This window comes from Loxodonta africana, chromosome 8, assembly GCF_030014295.1.
Source record: "Loxodonta africana isolate mLoxAfr1 chromosome 8, mLoxAfr1.hap2, whole genome shotgun sequence".
Taxonomy (NCBI): domain Eukaryota; kingdom Metazoa; phylum Chordata; class Mammalia; order Proboscidea; family Elephantidae; genus Loxodonta; species Loxodonta africana.
The window spans coordinates 20,168,070-20,191,542 of NC_087349.1; the positions used below are offsets into that span (position 1 = coordinate 20,168,070).

Below are 23,473 nucleotides of genomic sequence, written 5' to 3' on the forward strand. Positions count from 1 at the left end.
CTAACCAGAAGCATGGTGGGTGGTAAACAAATCAGCAGACTTGGACTTCCAGTGGCCTCTGGGATCTAGGCTGCTGGCTGTGCTTGGGAGCACCTGCGGCACCCATCTCACACCGCGGGGCCTAGGGAGCCCCAGGTAGTGGTGATCTCACGGCTGCAGACCACTTCTGTGTCTGCAACAAAGTGCTGCAAGCTGTAGGAGTGGCAGCTATTTCAAATCCCCTCCCGATTTGGGTGACAGGTTCTATTACTATGCTTAGATTGTGATAGTGTGTCTCAAAATTTTTGTCAAAAGCCTCTCCGAGAACAAGAAATTCCTTTACACTGCCTTACTATTTGCCCAGGTTCTCACGGGCAGTAGAATGTGCCAGCAAGCCTTCAGGGCCGGTCACTACAGAGATATCCTATTTCTTTCCTTTAGAGCTGCAAAGTCCCCACTCAGGAACTCACAAAACCCTTGCTTCCCAAGGTTTTATCGCTTTGATCTCATTACTCCAATGAGCATCACTGTGAACTATGCCACTTTAGATGGCAAGCTACACTGTCCATTCTTAGATGACCAACGATTCCACTGGAAACACTGGCTGAAGCTGGGCAGCACAGTAACCTATTGCCATCAATAGGGTTCTCTTTCCAGACCCACCCTGCTAGTGAGGCCCATCCCATAGCCACCCCTTTCTCCCAGGCCTGGCCCAGTACACCTCTCCCAAGGACTTGTACTCCAGTGCAGCAATTCAACATACACACACTTAGTTGTAACTATATTTGTAGCATAAGAGCTTGGCTGCTAAGCAAAAGGTCAGCAGTTCAAATCCACCAGCTGGTCCTTGGAAACTCTGTGAGGCAGTTCTACTTTGTCCTGTAGGGTTGCTATGAGTCAGAATTGACTCTATGGCAACGAGTTTGGTTAATTTGGTTTTATATCTATAGCTGAAGCTATATTTGTAGTGAAAACAGTATCTGAATGTTGCCATATACAGTATAACTTAAAACCCCACAACTTAAGGCAGTTAAATTATATGACAAGAATATGGCAGTAGTAGAGAGGGAAAAGGAAGAAGCAGAAGAGATTTCTAATCAGAAATATGACAGGAGATAAAGAAATATGCTTAGGTTGGACACTTCTTAGAATTTGATGCATTAGCTGTGCTTGCTTGAGCTCTTGTTGGGCTCCCTTCCCATCTGTTGGGAGCCAATGTGTGGTTGTCCATGCTGGAATGTCACCATATCCCAAAGAAAGGGCCATAAGCCCTAGGAAGGGAAGAGACTCGGAGCATGTACCATTAGTTTCTATGCTTTTCTGAGAGACACACTAAAACGAAGCCCCTCAGACTGTGGCTCCTCTTCTCTGTCCAACAGCCGCCTGTGCTGTTCCAAGCTTCCACAACCATTGCACTGCACATGTGGCTCCGCTGACCCAAAACCAACTCCCATCCTTCCATCCTGTTGTCTCGCTATGCTCCCTTATAGCTGACCTCAGGTGTTACTCTGTTGCGAGATGTTTCTTGTGAAAATCCCACTCCCCACAGTCCAAGTTAAGGACCTCTCTGCAGTGCTCCACAGTACCCTGAGCTTGTTTCTCCCAGATCCCTTCCTCATTGCAGCTGTTCTCTGACGGTTTTTCTCCATCACCTGCGTGCTCCCTGAGGGAAGGGGCGGTCTCTATTATCTGTATGGACAGTGGCTGGCACAGGGCTCAGAAAATGGTTTACTGAATGAATGGGTGAACATACTCCTATATTCACAGTTTCTTACTTGTTCTTCAGCCTATGTACTTCAGGTAAACTAGTAGTCATATAAAACCCACCTATAATGAACCGTGCAACTTCAGAACTATTATATATGTTGATGGCTCAGTTTAAAATTCATGTCGTCTGTCTTTGTATCTTGGTATTTTTTTTTCTTCTTGGTATTTTTTTCCTTCTAACAGGAATCACTTATATATCATTATTATCAGATACCATTCTATTTCAAATTTTGACACATGTGACACATAATGCAATTATACAACATATCACCAAATACCAGCTGGTGGTCTATCATACCAAAAAGACCCCCAAAAACCAAACCGACTGCGGTAAAGTCAATTCCAACTCATAGCGACCCTGCAGGACAGAGTAGAACTGCCCCGTAGCGTTCCAAGGAGTGGCTGGTGGATTAGAACTTTGATTAGCAGCTGAGCTCTTAACCACTGTGCCACCAGGGCTCCCATCTTATCATACAACAGAATAAATTCTCAAGTCTATCTGTATTTATAAATACGCCATCAAAGTTAAAATTATAAAAATAATGTCACTGAATTGTACGTGTAGGAATTGGTGTATATTCTGCTGTGTATAGGCTCAACAGCAAAAAAAAAAAAAAGAATTTAAAAATTGTATAAATATTTTAAAATCAACATACAGTTCATTCCATATTATTTTGAAATTCTTTCCATGTTTACTTATAAATGTCTATGTAACTTCTTCTGTGTTCCTAACTAATTTTTAACTAATTAAAGCTAGATAGTTTTTTCTTTGTGGTAATCAGATTATTAGGTATTCTCTGCACAAACAGAGCATTCAGTAAATAGATTTGGGAGACCACATCACCTAAAGAGACAGGCTCCCAAAGATCTTCCTCAGGAATATAACTAAACATCACTGGACATTGAAGGCAGTGTGGTCTAATGGGTCAGAGCTCTCACTGGTAAGTCTGGGGTAACAAACTAACCTTATAACCTCTGACCCATTGCCATCGAGTCGATTCCAACTCATAGCAAAGATAGTGTTTATTGGGGGAAAAAGATTCTAAGTACAAGGGAGCAGCGTGTGCTCCTGGGCCACAGTGGCATTGATGCGGTCTTAGCTACCTTATGTCAGTGAGATGTTTGAGTAAATACGTTCTTACAGTTCAAAACTAACAACTGTGCCAACACCTAAGGCAAACAGAAACATTATATAATCTAAAATGTGTTAGCACTCTCTGAGATAATCTATGCTTCCTTTCTTCATGATCTCATTTTTGTTTCACTGGAAGTGTGAGAAGATTTAGATTTTTTTTTTTTAAATCCGACTGAGTTTGGGTATTTACCAAAAGGCTACTAAAAGTTTCTACATGCCATTCACTCAGCTCTACAACTGATGAGTTAAAAATGATGTTAGTGTGCTAAAAAAGCCATAGGTATGTGACTGAGACTTATGGTCACTTAATGAGCCATTCATACTTTTCACGGATTTTTGAATAAACTGACTACCTCTGTTTGTGTGAATTTATTTAGTAAAATGGTTTTCAAAGAATCTGTCCCCGGAGAAATGTTTATGAAGCGCAGTTACTTTTTTAAATAGCACCAGGGAACATCAAACCAGTAGGAAAATATGGTCGATAACAACTTTGATTAAGCCAAAAAGTGACAAATTGCATAAACGTACCCACCACTGTCTTCTCTACCTCTTTTACTTTTTAAGGCATGTCCTCTGGTTTTAGTGTTCTGGAACTGCTGAATTTTTCCCTCAGCTAACCCATACCCTTTTATGATGCTTAAATAATTTTAAAAGTTAATGTCCTCAACTGCTGTGACCAAGATCACACTAGAAAGTCCCAGAGTGGGAGAAAAATGTAGAACAAAATCCAAATCCATAAAAAAGACCAGACTTGCTGGTTTGACAGAGACTAGAGGAACCCTCGAGACTATGGCTCTTAGTCACCCTTCTAACTTGGATCTGAAGCCACTCCCAGAAACCAACTTTCAGCCAAATAATAGACAGGCCTATAAAATAAACAATAACACCTGTGAGGAAAGTGCTTCTTAGAACAATCAATTATAGGAGACCAAAAGGGCAACATTTGCCCCAAAAGCAAAGATGAGAAGTCTGGAAGGGGCAGTAAAACTGGACAAATAGGAATGGAAACTCAGGGTAGAAATAGGGAAAGTGCTGGCACATTGTGGGGATTGCAACCAGTGTCACAGAATACTCTGTGTATAAATTACTGAATGGGAAACTAATTTGCTCTGTAAACTTTCACCTAAAGGACACATACACACAAAGTAAATATCCTCTTGACTTTTCTACACTGAAGAACCAAATGCCATCTCCTGTCCCGAACCTTCCCAGCCTCCCTAACAGGAAGTATTCTCTCTCTCTGAAGGCATAACCACTTGACAGCATCTCTAACCTCCTCCAGCCCGGGCCAGAGCTCATTTCTGTACATCTCTCTCTCCTGCCTTCGACAGAGTCTCTGGGAGCATGGTTCCCATGTAACTCAACTCTACATGCTTGACACGTCCCCGCGACATGGCAGGGGTTCATTATGTGCTGGCTGACTGGGGAGCCCATGTGTGTGCCCTCCTCTCCACCTCACTATCAGTGCTCACCTTTTTCTGCGGGGCACAAAGGAAAGTTACTTTATGGTGTGCTAGGTGGAACAAGGGTTTTGAACAACGGTGAGGCAATACTTTTAGATTTGTGATACTGCTCTTCAACATTTGTTGGGTATTTTTCAAACTGCAGGAGTATACCACACTAGCATCTTTAGGGGAAAAGCCCAGTCACTTAATGAGCCCTTTCCTGAATCTTAACTGATGGCTGAAAGCTCAGAGCCTAGATAATGTTTTTTAAACACACTACCCAGCCTTAGCACTTAACTCTGGGACTTTGGGTAAGTCACCTAAACTCTACACATCTCAGTTTTTTCTAATTTATAAAATGGACATGACAACAGGACCTATATACTTCATAGGGCTGAATGTTTAGTTCAGTAAGTGCTCAGTAAAAAAAAAAGTGCTCAGTAAAGGTTAGTAATTCTTCCTCTAATTATTTGAACCAATTCTCTAACCATTTAAAAACATTCCCTCCCAATGTCTCACAGCTACCTCCATTTCAGTAGGGATGGGTTCTCCTATAAAATCCTCTCAAATGTATGTTTAACAAGTAATAAATCATATTCTACTGATTTACAAATATACTTATTCCTTCAAAGAATGCTTATCCTAGTCAGCTGCTTTTAATGATCTAATTTTTTGCACAAAGTCCAAAGACAAAATTCTCTGATCTTCACAGCATAAAAGTATTAAATGCATAAACCCTTTTCATTGTGTATTACACAAAATGCTACATTACAAATGTAAATCTCTGAGCTCCTGGCAGGTAAGTCTGTGTTACAATGACCCATGAATTTCGACTGTTACAATTAATATACACTGTAACATTCTTTACAAAATGATCATGGTCTGGTGTTTACAAAGTTTAAAAATAAAATCATGCTACAGACATGTAAGCTCTTTACAGTCTCTCCATCTTTGGCCCCTCCCTCCTCCCTCACTTACACACTGAAGTGAGTGTTTAAATGAAGAGCTGCAGGTTGAATCCTGTTCTTACCTCACCATCAGTCACAGCAGAGTAGTTCACTTGGGCAACGGTGACTGTGGTTGGCAATTCTGAAGCATCAGCCAATGTGGCTACTGTTGCCCCTGTACCAACCTAAAGAAAAACACAGAAAGCGATATGTGTCAGTAAGTGAACCTTCCTGCCTCTCCTTTACTCAGAAGTTAAGATTCATTTAATTCCAAACTCAGTACAGGTAACAATATGCCCAATGAAATGAGTTACTAGAATCATATCTCAGTGACAAACAGGAGTATCAGAGTTTTACCTCAACCAAATAAATCAATGTTAGAGGAGCCAACATGGCTCATCGCCAGCCCCAGTGTCAGTCAACCAATTTTCTACTCTCACACCATCTATCAACAAATTGTGTTTTACCTCAGAGAAAATATTCCCTGGCCACTGACAGAGTGAATCAGTAAAAAAAAGAAGTCACTTTAAAGTGCTAGCTGTTTTTTATTTTGGAAATGTCCAAGAAAGTTATCCATAGTTCTGTATTTAACAAATGTGGCCCTTTTAAAATATTCTTCAGAAATTAACTTCAGGTAGGAAGAATCTTGGGGTTGGGGAGCTATACAAAGATCATACAAGAGTTTGAGCAAAGAAGACTTTCTCTAGTCTGATGTTCTGATTGACCCATCTCAGACACCACAACGTGGTCACCAGAGGTTCACTCACCTGGATAAGTGAGACAGTGCCATCAGGGTTACTAAAGGTCTGGACGACAGTCTGTGATGGTACAAGATGGGCTATACTATGTGTGGTTGTGGCCTGTGTTTGTGTTTGCTGATCTTCGAAAGCATACAAAAGGTCCTCCCGTCCATGCTGCTTATAACAGTTTTTAACTATGGTCCGTAGTGCCTGAGTCCATGAAACCTGCCACAAAAAGACCAGAAAAGCACATTAAGTCACAAAGAACTTTGGTTATTCAGTCTCACTATGGAATAAACAGTTGCTTATTTATCAAACCAAACCAAACCTCACAGACAGTAAACTCTCTTGGGATTATTTCCTGCAGACCAATCCTAGCACAAAGAAACTCAGCACCAAGTAAGTGTCCCACCAGCTTCCTTCCTGACCAAAGTCTGGTTTAGCTTTTGGGTTTTATACGCGATTCCAAGCTCAGGCCAAACCCTAAACTTCTCACAAAGGAAGTTAGTCTGGTCAAGAATTTTATACAAAGATTCTCAGTAAACATCCAAGCTCAATGAAAAACAAATATGAAGAAAAAGGAAGCAAAAATGTCTAGCTTAGTCTCTCTTCTTTCTGAAAAGTTTATCAACAGACACACTTGGTAGACTTCACATTTCTTTCATTCCACGCTATTTACATTTTTCAACAGTGAGTCTAAGTCTTCAAAGTGACTAGCACTTTTACTTCTAGTTTTTTCTGGTTCATCCAAGCAGCTCATAACATTAAAACTGCTCCAAAGGCAACTATGAAGAGAGAAGTGTAAATTCACGGACCCATCCAAGTCTTCTCTTTACCGTGATGGAGTGATTTAATAGTAAACATCTTTTGACTATTACACACAATTTTTTTAGACTTTTTAGCATAAGAAGCAAAAATGACAAAACCTGGGGCGGCTGATAACAGAATGGAAAAGGGGCAACTCACCCTCTGTTTTTGCTCTTCTGTGCGGACGTCGCTCCGGACATTTGCCCATGGGATATCTTCAGGCCACCAGATGGGCTTGCAGCTTTCTTTCCCCCAGCCTGGCTTTCCCCGCCCTGTGGAGTACTTGAGCATCTCTGGGATAAATGCCCGAAGCTGGGCCTGGAAGACAAGAGCGTAGGCATCAGTAGCCACGAAAGACATGTGAGATGTATTTACGTCCCCCGCCAAATTCCAAGATTATAAAACAAAGAGCTTTCCTGGAGAGTCCTGAGAATTCCGAATGTGACTGATGAGAAGCCAATATTTTCCATCGGTTACTATAGCTCCATGGGTGCCTGAGAATCATACCTATAGTGGTAAAGTATACCTTAAGCTGCATTTCACAGACCTGTTCCTATAAAATCAAGAATACTTGTCCCCAAGTTTCATTTCTGCATCCTAAGATACTACTGGTCCAATAACTTATTTCCCTTCCACAGTCTCTATGCATTTAATATAATAAACAGTCAAGGTGTTTTCAGCATTGTTCTGGAGATAGTAGCCAATGTAATTAGATCACTGAAATAGGGGAGGAGCAGGAAAAATCACTGCGTGTAGAGGACTGGATTGTGCATCTGGAAAGCCCCAAACAATCAAATGAAAAATTTCTACAAACAATGTGAGCTGTAAGGCAGTTGGCTACAAAACATATAAAAATAAGCTTTTTATTTAATAAAAAGGGGAAATAACCCTACAACACTTCTTGGAAGTTTCTAGTAGGCTGGGCCAATGTCCATGGGTGTGACATACATAGTGAAGCATGTGTGATCTTATGCACATTATGGACTTTTCTCAGATTCAGGGGACAAATCAAATCCAAGCTATACACATTCCAAACCACAGAGACAACTGCCATGCTTCATCTCCTAGCATAGTGCCCACTCTGTGCGTGCGGGGGGAGGGGGCAGCATTATGTGAATATTCTTAATTGCTGACAATGATTTTTGGTAAGAGAAGCAATTTACCAAGTTCTAATCTTAAAACAAGAAGCCCTGGGGGTGCGGTGGTTAAACGCTCAGCTGCTCACCCAAAGGTCGGCAACTTGAACCCACCAGCCACTCCGCGAGAGAAAGACATGGCAGTTTGCTTCTATGAAGATTAGAGCCTTGGAAATCCTCCAGGGTAGTTCTATACTGTCCTATATGGTCGCTATGAGCTGAAATCAACTCAGTGTCAACGGGTAATGGGTAAGCTTAAAACTCCTTCCCAGGCCCACTGCTTTCCTTTAACCTGGTGGTCCTTTTAACACTCCAGAGATAAACTGCACCCCCCAGCTGAGGACACATGCCTCTGTAACTTAAGACCAAAAAGACAGGACGTTTTAGCAATGTGACAGACTCAAGGGCATGGGTTTGTAGCTGTAAAATAGAAAAAAAAAAAACAGAAGTGAGAATACTTAAGTATTAATGAGAAAATGAGTGTAGAAGCATTTTTTTATACTGAAAACTCTATGTGTTAGGTGTTCTTGTAATTCTTCTTATTATAGTAAATACTAAATAGTATTTATCAGAAGATTAGACCAATTGCTACATAACAGGGACTCTTCACCTAAGAAAGGTGGCTCTGGCTGACAGTGTTTACATCATCTATTCTTGTGCACAGCCGGCCACCTTACCTCTCTTTCTAAGCACCCCTCTGCCAGACAGTCTCCCGCCTACAGGATAGGATATAATACACTCCATATATATATTTGGCTCTGCGGTATCCAGCATCAGGCTAATAGAAATGTATCCCTCTGCAAACCCAGGCTATCAGCTGGCTCATGAGGTCACTCCTTCAGTTATTTTAAGAAAGTGCAACTCAAAGTCATTTTTCCCTTTATCCTGGCTTCTCCAGAATATTGTTTTCCAGCTTAAGACACACGGAAAAGGAAAGGGCTTACTCCTCATGCATAATATTTATGTTTCTTCTCAGAAAAAATAACGGCGTTCTCAAATACATAAATAAACTGATAGCACAGACTTTTACAAACTTCCTTTTCTTTTAATCTCATTAACAGCCTCAAAAGTATTCATACCTAGGCGAGTCTGGAAAAAAAAAAAATGAAGGCGGCTAAATATCTCTAAATTAACCAGAGACTATAAAGCATACAGAAAGAACTCACTGCAGAGAACACTAAGCTGACAGAATCTGCTTGAATCTCTCTTGGAACCCCACTGCGGTGCAGTGAATTACTATAGTTTTGGAGCCCTGGTGGCAAAGTGGTTAAGAGCTTAGGCTGCTAACCAAAAGGCTTGCAGTCCGAATCCACCATCTGCTCCTTGCTAATAATGTAAATAAGGTGCATGGCACTATTGTGGGGGTGGGACCATGCAAATAAGGTGCATGGAACCATAATGAGGGGATTGGTCAGTTCTGCCATCTCGCTAGGCTTAAAACGAGCCATCCCAGAGGCGGGAACGGAGGATCTCAACACCACCAAGAAAAAAGAGCTGGGAGTGGAGGGCACCCTTTGGATCCAGGATACCTGTGCTGAGAACCTCCTAGATCCAGGAGACAGAGAGAGGAGCTGTAACACGGAAGACAGTAAGAGATGGCAGTACAAGACAGCAGGAATTAGGAGACTAGCACAAGACAACAGCGGTGGGGCTTCCTGGCCCACAGAGCAAGAAGCTGAGTGCCTTGGGCCACGAGGCTTACTGATGGGGTGGGGTGCCTCTGGACACTTACCAGCAGAGCTAAAAGAGCTTTGTTAACATTTTCCAGAGCAGGGCAGGGGCCAGGCGGAGAGGCCAAGGGGCCAGAGAGAGGTGTGCCTGCAGGCATGGCTGAGAAGAGGCTGTCCTTATCAAAGAATTGTATCCTGAGCATTCCCGAACCTGAGTTGTAACCTATTACTTCACTAGTAAACTCTATAATCATGAGTATTGTCTGTGAGTTCTGCGTGGCCACTGCAAGGAATTATCGAACCCAGTAGAGAAGTACAGAGTGCCGTGGGAGGAATGGTTGGTATCAGAATTGGTAAAAAGGAGAGAGGGGGAAGGCATGTCTGACTTCCACCTCATAGGAATTATCCTCGGGCTGTTGAAATTGATTCTCCTTTCCCCTTGTAAATTTAGAGGAGGTCAGATGTTGCCCTTACCGCGCCATTTTTATATTATTAAATTCTCTAGTTCTGATTTGCTCAGCTTCTGACCTCTTTTCCTATTTGTATCAATAGTTTCCAATGCTCCCCAGTTTTGGGTCACCTGGGCACCTGGTTGTAGACCGCTTTCATCCTCAGCCTTGCTTTGGCTCTGTCACACCAGCGTTTCCACTGAGTTCCAATAACTCATTGGTTACTGGAAATATGGGCACAGCATCAGCCTATTGGTTCAAACTCCCACCCTACTCTTTCTTCAACCTCTTGTCTTCTCAACTTCTTTTGTCTTTGTCAGTAGAAACCCACTCTCCTTCCCCAGCCACCCAAGCTCACAATGTCAAAGTTATCTTTCCCTTTCTTTTAACACTCATCTAGTCACTCCTTGCAAAGTTCAATTCTTTCTTCTTTGACATGTCTGCGGTGTCCACTCCTTCTTTCTTTCACCCCTGCTTCTGAGCCCAAGGTTGGGATTGCTAGTGTATCCTTCTAATTGGCTTTCCTGCAGAGCTCCAAGCTCTCCCCTCTTTCTCATCCCACATTGCCTTGCCAGATACGCTTTCCTAAATGCTACGTGACTCCAGTGCTCAAAAACCTTCAAATGGCCTTTAACTACCAGTTACTAAACGAGATTCCTGTCCTGCTCCTCCCTCAGGCCTGCCGCAATCTGGCCTCACCCTACATTCAGCTCCCACTGACTCGCACCAGGCAGCTTTGGTTCTCATTCAGCAAGTCTCTGCACTGTCTTAGGAACTGTGAGCACATTCCTGCCTCTATGCCCTTACTTGACTTACTCCCCTTATTTGTCTCTTTTCTCATGCTACTATTCAAATGCCACCACTCATTCCTTAATGCCCAGCAAGTCCTACATTCTTTATGAAACACATCTTGACTACCTCTCAAGTCAGCTATTGGTATACATCAGTGAGAACACGAGCTCTAGACTTTGAGTTGGTTCTGAATACCATCTCTATCTGAATCTCAATTTTTTCATCTACAAAATGGTAGTAATAATGCCCATTATACAGGGTCAGCTGAGAGGGTCAGAGATAGCAGGCAGACACACAGTAGCACTGAATCAACAGTGGCTTTATTATTATTACTTCGATCATCATCCTTTCTCGGCAACTCCTACAGCATTCATACTTTAACCATAAAATTTAAAGCTTAAATTACATACTGTCCAATTCTCTAGTTATTTCATGGAAGTTTTATTAGGGACCATGTGTCTCCTACAGTAGGTGCATGATACCCATTTGGCAACTGATTGATAATTCTGATTTTATAAGGAGCAAATGTGTTCTTTTTCAAAACAGGTGCTTTAATCATCTACTCTCCAAATCCATTAAATAAAATACAATGATTCCAAATGTAAAACAAATGAGGATTCCGAAACAGCATGGCTTTAAACCAACAGTTCTAATCTTGAATCTGCTATTGAGTTTCTCTCCAAGGCTAAATGTATCTATTTGCCAAAATGAAATATTTCAAAGATAAATGAGATTATATTTTTAAACCAGAGAAATTAAAGAGTCTGCTCTCCCAAATCAGAGAAATACCAAACTTTCTGAAAGTTTTCAAACACCGAACACACACTGTGATGTCCACAAAGACATTCATCCTCAGTTTTTCGAGATGGGCTACAGTGGCAAGAAGGAAGGAGGCTAAGGAGTGATTATACATTTTTTGGGTAAATAGGGTTGTAATGAGAATTAAGACTGTTAGAACCAAGAAGGAATGAAATGATCATGTGGGCCAGTTCCTTGCCTTGGGAAAGTAAGCTGTTACCAATCCATTTCCAATGTATAGGTAGTTTGACTTGTTCAGCTGGATCCTTGAGCATTTAAAAAAAATGTACAGGCAGATCAGTAATGGAATTGTCAGAAAATGTGTCTCAAGGGCAACCATAATTAGAGAAAGAAAAGGGGTAGGAAACCTCTCAAAGATGTTTTATGGACTAGAAACCTCTGGATGTGAAATGTTTCGAATTCCCAGGAAGCAGATGCTAGAGGCTAATATGAGAGGCAGGAGAAGTGAAAACAACACAAAGAGAAGGCTAAGTTCACAGGCAGAAACCTCACCAAATTATATGGAATGGAACCAAAGTGAAATTAATTGCTGGTGTACAAGTTCTAATTCAGAGACAGATCTTAGCTTTTTAAAGTGCTATATTATCAATGACACGCAACTGTCCCCACTTCAAAAGGTCAAAAGCATCTTCTGTAAAAATTCATTTTTAAGTTTACATTTTGGGGATGCGGTGCATTACTTGCTTTTAAATGTATAGGGATAATGAGACTTTACTGAAAAAGGCAAGTTTGCACCAGCTTATTTCTGTGCCTGTCTCAGATAAATAGTGCTAAGGCTAACCTGTTGCTGCCAACTCATAGGGACCCCACCGAACAGAGGAGAACTGTACCATGGGGTTTCCAAGGACTGCCTGGTAGATCTGAACTGCCAACCTTTTGGTTAGCAGCCAAGCTCTTAACCACTGCGCCACCAGGGTTCCGCTAAGGTTACAGGGACTATTAATAAAGGAAAACTAGCTGTCCAGTGTAGGAAGAGTTAAATGACTCCTCTCCTGAATTCAGCACCTTGCTCTCATTACCAGCTGGATTAATTACTGGTCCTGGAGACTTCTGGAAACCCAAGCCACTCAATGTGCTTGTTAAGGAAGGTCTGTCTTAATCCACAGGGGAGACAATCAACAGGGTCAGCAGAGGTAAAGCCTAACTTCTCAGGCTGTACTTTAATTGGCCTCGAACAAGCCTTCCTGGCCCCTCTCATTGCGACTTAGGGCTCTATGTGGGCTTGTTGCTGTCAGGAGCCGTCCAGTCAATCTGAACTCAAAACAACCTCATGTGACAGAGCAGAACTGCCCCATAGGGCTTCCTAGGCTGTAATCTTTATGGGGGCAGGCTGCCAGGTCTTTTCTCCCTCTGGGTGGGTTTGAACTGCCAACCTTAGAGTTAGCAGTCAAGTGCTTAACTCCTTTGTGCCAATGGAGCTCCTTCATGTGGGCCTGAAGTGTCCAAAAGGAGCCCTGGTGGTGCAGTGGTAAGTGCACGCCTGCTAACAGAAAGGTTAGTAGTTTGAATCCACTAGGGGCTCCGGGGGAAAAAGACCTGGAGATGTGCTTCTGTGAAGATTACAGCCTAGGTAACAGTATGGGGCAGTTCTACTCCGTCATACAGGGTCCCTATGAGTCGGAATCCACTCAACTGCAGACAACAACAACAAAGTGCCCCAACTGGGCCAGGAAACCCACCCCAAACTAGCAAGTAGCAAAAAATGCTACTCCTTCCGAGGCACATTCAGCAAAGAAAAAGATATCAAATTCATGCCAGTGACAGTCAAAAGTAAAGATTATGTGGAAACCACAGATGGTTTTAAAATAAAATTCCAAAACACTAAAAAATTTAATCCAGCCAAAACGAAACAATAATTCTTACAACGCTAAAATCTGCCACTTGTAAATTCCATTAATTCCTCAGTGTCCAATACTGTATTATCCTGACACACTCCCAGACACCGTCCTCCTCTCATCCTCTCTATCTCTGCTCAGTATGAAGCCTGATCTAGGGATTCCGAGGCTCCTGATGTCCATTTAGGCCCAATTACCAAGAAAAGGCCTTTTAAACCAAAATGTTTGCCAACTCCACCTCTACTAAAGGGACTAGAGAATCTGCAATAAATTGAAAGAGAAACAGACATGCACACACACAAAACCCAAACCTGTTACCATTAAGTCGATTTCAACTCATAGCAACCCTATAGGACAGAGTAGAACTGCCCCATAGGGCTTCCAAGAAGTGGCTGGTGGATTTGAATTGTCGATCTTTTGATTAGCAGCCTGGACTCTTAACCACTGTGCCACCGCTTAAAGAAAAGGCAGCTGAAATCAAACCGTGTTGAAAGGTGATGTTTTCCATAGCCCACAGGAAAACAGGAAGAAGGCAGGGACAGAAAACTGGAAAATTTTCAGACTGTGGCTTCATTATTTTAATTTAAAGTTATGAGCTTCCAGGTTGACAGGCTTGATTATATTCAAATAAACATTTAAATAGCATTCAAAAGCTAAAGCAAAATAATTTTTTGCTGACTTTTTGGAATGACTTGTACCAACAACCTTTGTTCCGAGAGACAATGAAGGTGACGCTCCCTCACGAGCGACGCTAATCCTTCCACTTATCCCCATTCCCTAGTGCCAGGAGAAACACTGGCCTCTCTTCATCTCATTTCCCATAAAAACACATTCAGATTTTAGAACACACAGGAAGGGCAGGTTTGGAAAGAAAGGTTAAGTAGAACTTCAGAACTGGTGAGTCTGAGGGACAGCCAATCAAGACATCTTTAGACTGTTCCCTCTCAAGCCAAAATTTCTGCTTCTGTATCTCCCCATCGCCCTCAACCTACCAAATTGTTTCCCCTCTCAATCAAATGCTCTTAAAATTCCGCCTTTTTTTTCCAAAATGTTTTCATCATCCCAAACACAAACCAAGTATCCCCATTCCCTTCCTCCTTCCCTCCAGCTTCTAGCAACCACTAACCTGCTTTTGTCTCTATGCATTTGCCTATTCCAGATATTCATATAAGTGAGATCATACAGTAAGTGTCTGACTTCAGTGAGTATAATGTTTTCAAGGTTCATCCACGTCATAGCATGTATCAGAATTTCATTTCTCTTTATGAAGTAACATTCCATTGCATGTATATACCACATTTTGTCTATCCATTCATCTGTTGATTCTTGGGTTGTTCCCACCTTTTGGCTATTGTGAATAATGCTGTAATGAACACTGATGTGTAAGTGTCTGTCTGAGTCCCTGCTTTCAGGTCTTCTGGGTATATAGATAGGAGTGGAACTGCTGGCCATAGGGTAATTCTATGTTTAACTTTTTGAGGAGCTGCCAAACTCTTTTCCCCAAAGACAATCCACTAGCAATAGATGAGGGTTCCAGTTTCTCCACATCCTGGACAACACTAGTGATTTTCTACTTTTTAAATAACAGCCATCCTAGTGGGTGTGAACTGGTATCTCCTGGTTGTAATTTGCATTTCTAATGATTAATGGTGTGGATTATCTTTTCATGTATTTATTGGCCATTTATGTGTCTTCTTTGGAGAAATATCTAGTCAATTTTTTAATTGGGTTGCATTTTTGTTGCTGAGTTGTAGCAGTTCTTTATATTCTCAGTTTTAAGCCCTTATCAGATACATGGTTTCCAAATATTTTCTCCTATTCTGTAGGTTGTCTTTTCACTTTCTTGATAAAGTCCTTTGATGTACGAGAGCTTATAATCTTGATGAAGTACAATTTATCAATTTTTTCCTTTGTTAATTGTGCTTTTGATGTCCTATCCTCTCTTTGAAGTAATCTCAGATTGGTCAGTTTTTGTCAGCCTATCCTAGTTGTAACTCTTCTGTACAAAAATTTAAATAAAACAGATAAAACCAGAGAAAAGTCCTCTTTGCTGTCCATTCTCCCCAATCCAGTTTCCTGTCTAGAGGGAACCACTGGTATTAGTCTGACAAGAATTCCTCCTATGAGGCCAAATTGTATGCATTTACATAAATATATGCTGGGAAGGTACAATTTTATGTGATTATAAAAAGCACAAATGGTACCATATTGTACATATTTTACCACAATCTGCTTTTTCCACTCAGCGTTTTGTCATAGAGATCTTATGCCAGTACAACTAGAACAACCCGTTTTAACGGTTGCAGTCTGCACTGCACAAACCTTCTACTTTCTTTAACCATTCTCCTATTGATCAACCTTTGGGTTGTTTTCAATTTTCTGCTCTTAGAGACAGTGCTTGTACATACATCTTTGTGAGCATGTGTGAATATTCTCTAGGAGAAATTCAGAAAAGTGGAATTGCTGGTTAAAGGGTACATGCATTTAACGTTTTAAAAGATACTGCCAAATTGTCCTCCAGAAAGATTTTACCAATTGCACTGCCACCAACAGTGCACAACACTCTTTTTTCACACCCTCCCCCACATTTTATATTAGCCGTTTTTCTTGTTTTGGGTCATCTGATGTGGGGGGAATGGCATCTTAATTTAATTTTCATTACTAATGAGGCTGAGAATCTTTTTATACGCTTCATCTATTTTTCTAATTATCTTTTTATTAATTTGAAGGAAATATTAATCTGTTCTGGATAGTATTTGTCTATTATATAAACTGAAACTGTTTTCCTAGTCTAGTTGTATCCTGAGTATGGAATCTATATGGCTATTCCCTTCTCTAAGTATCCCTGAATATACCCTTATTCTTTTAGTCTACTCAAAACGTGCTTACTATGTTCCATTTAAGAACACGTTTTTATTTTGTTATCTATATTCTCTTAATCTTTTCCTGCCTGCCTAATGTTTTACGAAACATGGCGTGGCATCATATCCATAAACACTTTTTGATAATTTTAGACAGGAAGAAAAACCGATTTAGTATAGAGATTCTGACACCTGAGTAAGGAGCAGCAGTCTGGAATTGCTCTCTACAGCAGTGGCTCACCACGGGCTGCACATTGCAATCGCCTTGGGAGCTTTACTACAGATGCCTGGATCCCATCCCCAAAGATTCTGACTTAATTGGTCTGGAGTATGGCCAAGGAGCCCTGATGGCACAGTGGTTAAAGCGCTCAGCTGCCAACCAAAAGGTTGGCAGTTCAAACCCACCTGCTACTCCGAGGGAGAAAAATGCGGCAGTCTGCTTCCGTAAAGATTTACAGCCTCGGAAGCCCTATGCGGCAGTTGTGTTCTCTGTCCTATAGGGTCGCTATAAGGCAGAATCGACTCGATGGCAGTGGGCTTTTGGTTTGGAGTATGGCCTAGGCGTTAGGATTTGAAGTTCCCCAAGTGATTCTAATATGCAGCCACGTTTAAGAACCACTAAAATATTTTAGCCAATCCTCCTTAAGGGGTTAAAATACCATTTTTTCTAATACTGTAGTGCTTATATTTGGTTTAGTGGAATAAAACTAGCATCACCAATCAGTGGTTTAGGGAACTACTTTGGCCAAGAATATCAACATTGCTTTGTGCAAGTCAAAACACTTCCTTCTTGATACAAATAAGAAGGCTTATAAGCCACCAGTTATGTTACATGAGGTAACTCCGCTCATAAAACACATTCCACCAGAGTTCTACATATCAAATGCAAAGTCACTGCCCAAAACCTCGGAATGTAGAACTACAGGTGAGCTACTAAGTCTTCTCTCTATACACATCACAGGTAAGTACAGGTGCCCCTTTGGGGAACTTACAGCTAGAGGTTATCATGATCAAAGGGCTCTGCTAAGAAGCCAGGCACAGGCAGAGGTGATGATCACCATTTCTGATTACCTTCATGTGATCAATGACTACTTTTCAGGGGGTGTGCATATTTACATGGTGAATCTGTTTGAAATTGTATTCCCTTTAATACAAAAAATATGTGCTGGATTTAGACACACTACTCCTACCTCCATCTGCAAATTTACAAGCACCTTCAGTTGAGAACCCCACAGATGGTTCAAGAAACAGGGCAATTAAACGGGGATGGTTATTTTCACATTCTGATAATTTTGTACCTGTTCACAGAGACTTGTATTTTGAAATCTGGTAACAGGCCTATTAATTTTCTGATCCAATTTACACTGTCAAAGTCCCTTTGCTAGGTTGTGTACCCGAAGGTCTTGGTTGAAATAAAAAGTAATTTTATTTTGTTATTTCTCATGTTCTAAAATAATCTAGTAATTTCCTCAACTGGATCAAAGATCAAAAAACCCTAACAACCAGAGATAAGCAGCAAAAGAAAAACTGATCTAAGATCGAAGGCAGTTAGTTTTACCCTGAATATTTACTTTACCTCAGTTTTTAATGCTAAAATAACATGAATTGACTATATAAACTTGATCCTAAGACTGGAAGACAGAAGTTGTGGTAAAGACAGACTATTAATTCCCAACATAATACAATTAAAGATTATAAAACTTGAATTTGATTCCCATACCTCAACATTCTAAAAAGTCTCAGAGCCAAGAGTTAGTTCACATACAATGACTCGACATATTGCAATGCCTCAGGGTCTCCACTAGGAGGTGTTCCTTTTTTTGGAATTACCTGCCGTATTTACATCACATTTTTTTAAGATTCTTAAGGGCAGCAACACTTTTTCCTTTCGGGATGGATTTAATTTTACAAACTAAGCAAAAGTCATTTGGAGCCAATGACTCCAATCATGTATCTCAAGTAAGATACATGACCAAAACAGGTAATAGAACTTTTAGGTTCAAAATACATTATGGCCTCAGAGTAATAAAAAATTTTTTCTCTGTGTCAGGAAAGGAAAACAACAACAACAACAAAAAAACTAGCTCCAGAGGAAACTATAAGAAAAATTTAAAAAATGTTTTAAGTAATTGCAATATCAGAAAAATCATGTGTAGATTTCTTGAGAAAAGAATGAGGATTACATCTACCTATAGACAAACATCTGTCTCCTTGTTGAGTTTTCATTCTCATCACTTTAGTCACTTTATACTAGGATTGTAGGAAATATAAAGTTGCTTTTAAAAATAAATTCCTAATATCAACTTGCCTCCTTGGGATTTATTTACTTGTCCTAAAAGTATAACGTAGGGGGAAAAAAAAAAAAAACTAGCCTAGAAAGTTTTGGTTGGAGAGATTTTTTTTACTGTACACGATATTACTAAGAAAAAAGGTTTAAAATACTGACTTAATATTGAAAAAAAAAAAAAAAACATTCATGAAGGGAAAGAAACAACCGCCTCAGTTTCCTTATCTGTAGAATGAAGGACCTGGATGGGGTAACCTCTAGTGTCCCTCCAGCATCCAATTCTGAGTTTACATTTCCCAAAGCGTTACTCTTACAAGTCAAGACTTAAGCACGGGGGTTCTATGTTTCTCTGCGTTCAGGAATTGGCCACTAACAGCTGTAAACCAGATTCCATTAAAAAACAAAACACCTGCATTTTTAGGGCTCAACAAAACAAAAGATTCTCAAGACTTATGGTAAAACAGCCTTTACTTGGGGGAGGGGAGCCCCACACATTTCTGAGCAATCCACGTCTTTTGTAGAAGCTTCCTTTCAATTTGTTTTGTTCACGTGTAAAATCTTGTTTAATTTTGCTTCACTGTCTTAGTCCCAGATGAGATTATAGACGTGTTCTGTTTGTTCATTATAGCACTAATAGAGGCCCCTACACTTGACCTCCTTTTTGCTACCAAACCACCTCAGATTCAGCACTGAGCCAAGCAACTAAAAGGACCGTGGCAAACACTATGAAATCAGTAACAATAACAGAAGGAATGGAAATTTAGACCTAGAGGACTAGCAGCTATTTTTAGTTACAATTTGGTTAGAAGGGGCCAGACCTATGCTTTTAAAAACAAAACAACCTAAATTAAAAACTGACAGAATGGTTTCTATGTGAAACCTGTCAACCCTGTGAAGAACTTCCTGATGTAGCAATCTCCATGCTAAGCATTTCTGAACGTTTCCCTGAGAAGTGGTGAAGAATTACTACCCCGTTGCATCATCACTCCAAGGGAATATTAGAGCGACAAAGATTGTCCTGGTGAGAATAATAGGAGGACGGTAAGTTCAAGGGAGGGAGAGGGAAGGGAGAAGGGAAGAGATACCGACAAGCCTTTTCAGAGGTGTTTCTTCCATAATCTTTGTCTGGATCTTTTCTAACACGGATTTGAAAAAGATCTGCAACCTCCCAAGAACAAGAGAATCCTACAGGGCTCAAGTGTGGTAAAATAGCAGAACTGATTTTCCACTAGCAAAATCATAATTATTGCTTAAACCCTTTTCAAGAAACTATGTATTTCCTTGAGAATCAGCGGCACTGGCATCAACTGGAAGACTCTCAAGTCCCACCCCAGGCCTACCTGAGTCCCAATCTCCATTGGACAAGGCTCCCAGGTGTGTGCACAGTGACAACTGATGGCACTGCCTTAACCCATTCTCTGGTCCTGTCTACAGCTTCCTAGAAAAATGTGCTAACTGGGCTTTCAAAGTCTCTGAAAAAGGTGACTTCATTATTTCATTGCAAATGAATTCTAGCGTTGCAGAACCTACCCCAAATGAATGATTTCTTCTGCAAAACTTTTTCTCAACCACCCCCAATTCCTGTCGAGGTGGGCAGACAGATATGGGATAAGTTCTAGCCATTTTTCTTTTTTATTTTCTTAATTTTTATTGTGCTTTAAGTTTACAAATCAACTCAGTCTCTCACACAAAAACTTATATACACCTTGCTACATGCTCCCAATTGCTCTCCCCCTAATAAGACAACCCGCTCTCTCCCTCCACTCTCTTTTCGTGTCCATTTCGCCAGCTTCTAACCCCCTCTACCCTCTCATCTCCCCTCCAGGCAAGAGATGCCAACATAGTCTCAAGTGTCCACCTGATCCAAGAAGCTCACTCCTCACCAGCATCCCTCTCCAACCCACTGTCCAGTCCAATTCATGTCTGAAGAGTTGGCTTTGGGAATATTTCCTATCCTGGGCCAATAGAAGGTCTGGGGGCCATGACCACCCGGGTCCCTCCAGTCTTAGTCAGACCATTAGGTCTGGTCTTTTTATGAGAATTTGGGGTCTGCATCCCACTGTTCCTCTGCTCCCTCAGGGGTTCTGTTATGTTCCCTGTTAGGGCAGTAATGGATTTAGCTGGGCACCATCTAGTTCTTCTGGTCTCAGGATGATGTAGTCTCTTGGTTCATGTGGCCCTTTCTGTCTCTTGTGCTTGTGATGACCTTGTATCCTTGGTGTTCTTCATTCTCCTTGGATCCAGGTGGGTTGAGACCAATTGATACATCTTAGACAGCCGCTTGCTAGCATTTAAGACTCCAGGCGCCACTCTCCAAAGTGGGATGCAGAATGTCTCCTTAATAGATTCTATTATGCCAATTGACTTAGACGTCCCCTAAAACCATGGCTCCCAAACCCTTGCCCCTGCTACGCTGGCCTCCGAAGCATTCAGTTTATTAAGGAAACTTCTTTGCTTTTGGTTTAGTCCAGTTCTTCTAGCCATTATTCTTAAAGTTGCCTAGAAATGAAAGTTTTCATTATATCACTAAAAATATTACTTTTACAGAGCTGCTTCTTAAAAGAGGGCATTTAGTTCACGCAGAACTTACTCTGTTACATGTAATTCCTATATGTGTAGGAGACAACTCTGATAGTCTTTAGAGCAAGCCAAGAAGTTCTTTTTATGTTTAGTGTAGATAAGTGGAAAGATTCAACTTGGGTTTTATAGGAATTAAAAAAAGAGAGAAGAAAGCACTGACAATATGGACCCGACTCTAGATTCAACTCCTGTTTGCCACCGGCTTGCTTCATAAACAGCACAACTGTGTCCTTAATTTATGCCCCAAATTTTCAATCTTCAAAATATGTTGTCCCCTGTATTATTCCATTTTACTGCTATGCAAAATAAAAATTTTTGGTTCATTAACTTTCTGTATAAAGCATGAGTGAGAGATGATGTGTTCACTCATGCTTTACAGAATATTTCACTGAAGAGTAAACTTCTAGTCTCTCCCATGTAAATTCTAAATACCACAGCCATATTTTAACCAATCACAGTGTTCCCCAATTCTCCTACTGTAAATGACTCACAATGATAAACATTGCACACATGTCTTTGCTTATTAGCTGAGGGGCATGACATGTACATTCTACATTTTGATATGCACTGCCAAACTGCCCTCTGGACAAACAGTGCCAACTGGCATTCCTACTGGCAGTGTACTGAAGTGCCTGCATTCCTATACCTTTGCTCATCTAGGTTTGGTGTGAAATAAAATCCTGCTTTTACTGCCACAATTACTAGTGAAAGCCTTTAGGATCAATTAGGAAAGAGGTATTTGGCTCAGATTAGGGAGAAGCTAAGGAGCCCTAGTGGCCCAGTGGTTAAGTGCTTAGCTGTCGACCAAAAAGTTCATGACTGGAACACACCAGCTACTCTGTGGGAGAAAAGACCTGGTAATCTGCTCCCGTAAAGACTATATCCTAGGAAATGTTGTGAGGCAGTTTTACTCTGTCCTACAGGGTCGCTATGAGCTGGAATTGACTGGATGCCACACAACAATAGGGAGATGCTATCTGAGGAAAACACACACACGAACACTATTGAGCAGGAAAAAAATCCCAGGATCCAGATAACCAGAAATCACCATTCAACTGGAAGCTGGGTTTTTCATCATTCTGCTCAGCCCTCCTTACCATTTGTTTGTTTTTATTTTTTGGTCATCATGTATGGGCAGACAGGAAATTCGGGACTATATGATGATAAAGCAAATAAACACCTCCAACAAAGTAAGTGAACCTGATCGATGACTAGGCACTACTCCTCTTGGATCAACCAACCGCCGGCACCCCACTCTACTGATGGCGTATCTCAAATGTTTTACCCCCAAATGATAACTAAAGTGTTTGCTCTGACTTCTGTGGCCATCAGCCAATTTCACAACAATCAGTATCCATGATGATTAATATACTAAAAACCTCAGCTTGTTTCAACCTGACACCCTCAATGTGACAGAGGAGGGAAAATGCCCATCCCAGGAGAGAAGTCTGCCCAACACAGTATCCTGAACCAGAAGGTTGGCCAGGCTTCGATTGCACTTTATATCTAGAGATGTAGACTCTTTACATCAATCAGAGAATAAGATCCACCTTATGCTTTCTTTAATGTGATCACCAAAATGGCCCTGGGACAGAATAACCGCAGCCATGAAACGGCGGTAAAAAAGTTTAGACAATGCTTTTCCGTTGAACGATTTTTTAGAGATCCTCCAAGTGTCCACGAAAAGGCCTATGAATCAAAAGATCTCAATTTAGCTTCATATTGGCAAAATGTGGTATGACTTCTGACCAAGCTGCTGGTTCAGACTTAATAAGGGAGCAAGTGCTACCTCCTGAGCAGCATCCTCAACGTCTGCACCGAGTGAGCTCTACTCAGGAGACCTGCAATCCAGTGGCCCACTCCACTTGATTCAGGTCATTTGTTTAACTGGTTTTACTGAGTATTATTAGAGGATAGGTATTACTTTAGGTGCTGGGCAGCTTCACTAGACAGCAGTGAGGAATACAAACTAAGTCCCTACTCTCATATTCAAGCTGGACGGATATAACGCAAACACTTATAAATGCTAATGAATAATTTCAGGTAGAGATAATGCTATACAAAGCAGATAAACCAGGGATATAACAGGCAGTGACTTGGTGTGGAGAAGCTTCATTAACTGGGATAATCCAGAAAGACTTGTCTTAGGAGGCGACACGTAAGCTAGACTGGAATGAGAAGAAGTCAATCACACAATGATCTGGGAGAACAATGTTCTAGGCAG

At 41.1% G+C, this 23,473-nt stretch overlaps 1 protein-coding gene across 4 annotated transcripts in view; it reads right to left on the minus strand.

Annotated features, from left to right (window-relative positions):
• NRF1 (nuclear respiratory factor 1) overlaps positions 1-23,473 on the minus strand; it is a 158,028-nt gene that overhangs the window by 42,885 nt on the left and 91,670 nt on the right. For all 4 annotated transcript variants that reach the window (XM_003407273.4, XM_023544613.2, XM_064289738.1 and 1 more), the window contains 3 exons: positions 6,980-7,138; positions 6,041-6,238; positions 5,357-5,458 (listed from right to left, as the gene is read on the minus strand). In XM_003407273.4, coding sequence (XP_003407321.1) covers positions 5,357-5,458; positions 6,041-6,238; positions 6,980-7,138 — 459 coding nt within the window. The remainder of the gene's footprint in view (positions 1-5,356; positions 5,459-6,040; positions 6,239-6,979; positions 7,139-23,473) is intronic.